The 4633-nt window shown below is 42.3% G+C and overlaps 1 protein-coding gene across 1 annotated transcript; it reads right to left on the bottom strand.

Moving 5' to 3' along the window:
* Nucleotides 1–1226: 1226 nt before the first annotated feature.
* On the bottom strand, nt 1227–4220 carry s1pr5a (sphingosine-1-phosphate receptor 5a). Its single transcript, XM_037793316.1, has 2 exons — nt 4084–4220; nt 1227–2945 (listed from the first exon to the last, which is right to left on the bottom strand). The coding sequence occupies exon 2, from the start codon at nt 2688–2690 to the stop codon at nt 1485–1487; it is 1206 nt and encodes a 401-aa protein (XP_037649244.1). The 5' UTR covers nt 2691–2945; nt 4084–4220; the 3' UTR covers nt 1227–1484.
* Nucleotides 4221–4633: the final 413 nt, after the last annotated feature.

Genomic DNA, 4633 nt, shown 5'->3' with positions numbered 1-4633 from the left:
AGTGTTCCTTGGCCAGAGAGAGGAGCTCATGTTCACACATATTGATTGAACTTTTCTCGGCCATGAAAATAAGATAGAATTTTTAATTTAGGTGGTGTTCCCCTTTAACCATTGAAAAATGAGGTGACTCTCGGGAGTAAAGAATATATACAAACGTCAGTGTAAACTTCATTCACATATGTTTTATTCAGTGCACATATAAAAAGTGACATCATAATTTAAGTGAGGTTTTTACAATACAAAATGCAGCTCTGATACGTTCAGAAAAGACTATAGATATTTACAAAGTATACTAAGAAAACACATTTACATTTATGTACAATATTACAGTTGGCAGAGTGATCTGTTTTCATGTCGCTGTCTGAGACCACAATGAAATTCCCCAGACAGACAGCACTTTGAAGCCCACACACCCTGTTGTCTGGGTCTTTGGCAGATTGCTGCAGCGTGGAACGAGATTATATCTGCTTTCTCACGAAAAGACATCAGATTTGTATCATTTCAATGTGGAATTTCTCAAACAAGAAAAATATGTTTTGTCCACTGGCATATTCTAGTTAAACCAAAAAGGCGTCAACCAACCTCCGCTGTCTGTCGGCTTTATTGCTTTTAGTCATTCATGGTGTGTCGCTACATATGTTGAGGGGACCTCCAAAGCTGCAAACCACTCAGCACAACCCCCCCCCCCCATAGGGCATGACGTGTTCAGTGCGTCTGCAGGCCGCTGAGCCTCTGATCTCGGGCCGAGGGGACCTCTACCCCAGCACCGCTGCTGACCAAAAACTCACATGGCAGAAATTACATGGGTTTGGCTGCAGAGTTTGGGTGTGGATGCTCCGTGTTGGTAACAACATATCATTATGTGCTACACAGGGAGAGGAGATAAGGATAAACCTCAGGCTTGCGTCCATCAGATGTGTGGCGTAATTGGCTGTATTTATGTGAAACGTCTGCACACAGTCTTTGATTTCATTTTCATGTGGAAAAACAAACGCTGATAAAATGAAATGATATGCTTTTCCAGAAGGAAACTCCTCTCACAAAATACTGGCCCTCGTTTTCAGTGTCTAAAAGAGAAATGTAATGCTAGTTTTTCACAAGAAACTGCCACCTATATCGGGCCGATACTGACTCAAATAGCTGGATCAAGTATCGGTGACAATGGGGCCGATCTGATATCGGATACAATTATTTTAATTCATAACAATTCCGTACGTTTAGATCTCGGTATCGGTGCATCCCTATCCCTAATTTCAGTTTTTAATGCTTATAAAAAAACTTATAAATTGAAATGTCTTTCTCCCAATTTTGTTTTCTATCACATACATCGAGCTTATTCTGTTCATGAGGGTTAATACCAAAAAACCCTGGCAGAGTGCAACGCAAAACTTCAGCTCTTGTCAAACACTCGACAGGAGCACAACTCAGATCAGAGAGAAGCAGCTAAGTCATAGTCCGAATGCTTGCTCTCATTTTTAAGTGTGTCATGTTTTCGACATCCTGGGGTAAATGGCTTTGATAGGAGAGGGTGTAAAGTTACCGGAAGACACCGTCGTCTCCAGTCCCTCCAGTCTGTGAGAGGTTGCGTCGGCCTTACTGGTGCTGCACTCCAGGAAGGGCATCCCGATCTTCTTCACTTGCCCGTCCTTTGTCATGAGGCAGGGTCGGCAGAGCAGCCGGAGGATGGCCCTCCTCATGTCCTTGCTGGTCAGGGTGTAGATGATGGGGTTGAGGAGGGAGTTGACCATGGCGATGCCCAGGAAGTAGTCCGCCTTAAAGAGCACCCCGCATTTTTTGGCCTCGCAGCAGAAGTCCAACAGGAGCAGGATGAAGAGGGGCAGCCAACACATGATGAAGACCCCCAGGACTATGGTGACCGTCTTCAGCAGGGCCATGTACTTTTGGGACTTGCGGTAGAGGCCTTTGCGCTGCGGGACCGAACTCAGGTGCTGGGTGTTGCACTTGACGATGCGGAAGATGCGCACGTACAGCACCACGATGGACAGGAGGATGGCGCTGAAGATGGTGATGCAGAAGAGGATGTAGCTCTTGGCGTAGAGCGGGAGCACTGTAGAGCACTTGTCCAACTGTCCCATGCAGTTCCAGCCCAGGACGGGCAGGATGCCGAGAAGCACGGAGAGCACCCAGCTCGCCCCGATCAGAGCGAACATCCGCCCCTGTTTGTCCCCCTGGTACGGCTTCATCCTCACCATGGTAACGTGGCGCTCTATGGCAATGGCCAGCAGGCTGACGACAGAGGCGGCCAGCATGATGAACACACCCCCTTCCCTCAGGAACCACAGCACCGGGGTCATTTTCAACGTGTTGGAGCCGGATGTTATGATGTTCACCATGTAGGTGAAGCCTGCGAGCAGGTCGGAGAGAGTCAGGTTGCCCAGTAGGTAGTACATGGGCAGATGGAATTTCTTGTTCTTCCAGATAGCCAGAAGCACTATGGCATTTTCTACAACTATAAGCAGGCAGACCAGCAGGAACGCTATGGCCTCTGGTTTGAGTCCGTCCGTGTACTTGTTGTTCTGCAGTTTGCCCGTGTAGTTGTAGTGATTCCTGATGACCTTGTTGCTCTGGTACTCCTGAAACATCTGCATCAGGTTTCCTGTGGAGGGGGACATGGGCATGGTGGACGGGGCTACAGCAGCATAGGCAGCGTGGACAGTGTCTGTGGCCATTTCTTTGGTACTTTTTGAGTCTTTTCTTCACCTTTTATTTTAAGATTAGATCCAAGGTGTCATACAGTCCTCTGGTTGTGCATTCTTTCTTTGGTATCGGAAGCTTGAAAAGACCCAGCTGTTGTACGTAGAGGAAAAAGAGTTCCTTCTGATTGAAATAGGATTTCCTGTGGTTTGAAAAATGTTCCTCCAAAAAAAATCAAATCACATTTTTTCCATGCCTGGACTGCACACTAGGAGGCGATGAGAGCCAGCCTGAGTTACACAAGGAGAGGAGAAGCAAGTTAATATTGATGACGAAAAATAAACACCATCATTAACGACAGGAAATAGAGTATTGAGTTAATTTAGAGACCATCTCCAATGTCCAGAATACATACAGATAATTACACATAATAGCGATGCTATCTACATGATTAATGACCACTTGCAGTAGGAACTTCAGGCTACAGTGGGAGTAAAAGAGACACTTTCAAAGTCTAAAGCAAAGTTTTAACTCAACATTTTTCTTTTTACAGTATTAAAAATATGGCACACAACAATTAGAAAGTAACTTACATCTTATATATAGGCTATTTATGTATCATTTTGCGTAAATACGCATGCATTTTAGTATCCAAACAGATTTAACTCATACAGATAACTAGACTGAGCTTATTGGTTAATCATTTCTTTACATATCTGTCCGGTTTTATTTGAACATTTTCCTTTTACAGTATTAAACATATGGTACACAACAAATAGAAAATAACTCGCATCTTATATATATATATTTAGTATCCTAATGCGTAAATACGCATAGCATTTTAGTATCCAAACCGGCAAATTGAACTCCTACAGACAATTAAACTGAGGTTATTAGTTAATCATTTCTTTACATGGATGTCAAGTTTTAACTGGCATCCTTGCACAGTAAAAAATAAGTGTTTTTTATATACAGTATAACGTCAAAACTATCCATATTATAGATACTGGAGGAGTATAAAATTACCACTAGCGACATAATGTCTGTACGAGTTAAATTAGCCGGTTTGGATACTAAAATGCATGCGCATTAGGATACTAAATAGCCTATTTATAAATATATATAAGATGCGAGTTATTTTCTATTTGTTGTGTAACATACGTTTAATACTGTAAAAGGAAAATGTTCAAATAAAACCGGACATAAAGAAATTATTACCCAATAAGCTCAGTCTAGCTGTCTGTACGAGTTACTAAATATACTAAAATGCATGCGTATTTACGCAAAATATTACATAAATATCCTATATATGATGTAAGTTACTTGAGTGTAAAGTCACTATAAGTTTACACCGACGCATTTCACGACCCTTTAACGCATCTTATGGTAAAATATGGTCATCAACATGGTAAAATCTTTTTTACGCACCTGTAAAAACGTGTAAATATCCAGTGAAGTTTTAGCAGCAGCAGAAATGACTCAGTCGATCACTGCACCTCAGTGACATGTGAGTGCGATGCTGGATGAGAGCAGGGCAGGACTCAACAGGCAGTGGGTTGGTCTATAATGTTTTTGCCCTTCAAAGATTTCTCCTGCCTCCTTTCTCCTGACCCTTGTAGTGTTTTTTTCCTGATTTGCCCTCAGGGATTAGAGAGCTCGATGACTGCTTATGTGTTAATGTTTGTCATTGCAACACGAGGAAGAAAGTGAGATTTTTACCTCATCCTTCAATTTGCCCTCAGGTACAGTTAGGGTACAGGTTAACCCTTGCCAAGCACACTGTAGACAATTGCTGTTAATTTACAGCAGGATTTCTACAGTATTAACCTGTTATTGCTAAAAACAGTGCTTTACTGTTAATACAAAATAAAACCTGTTATAACTATAATGCATTCTTAAAAAACAGCACTCTACTGCTGATCAACTGTCTAAAGTATCATCAGTAACAGTTTCATGCAGTATTTTTTTAATCCTGGGA

The sequence above is a fragment of the Sebastes umbrosus genome, chromosome 14 (genome assembly GCF_015220745.1).
Source record: "Sebastes umbrosus isolate fSebUmb1 chromosome 14, fSebUmb1.pri, whole genome shotgun sequence".
Taxonomy (NCBI): domain Eukaryota; kingdom Metazoa; phylum Chordata; class Actinopteri; order Perciformes; family Sebastidae; genus Sebastes; species Sebastes umbrosus.
This window is presented reverse-complemented; position numbering and strand designations above follow the sequence as displayed.

What these genes read in the sequence shown, in the direction of transcription:
- s1pr5a (XM_037793316.1), bottom strand. Translation starts at nt 2,690, where the DNA reads ATGGCCACAGACACTGTCCACGCTGCCTATGCTGCTGTAGCCCCGTCC.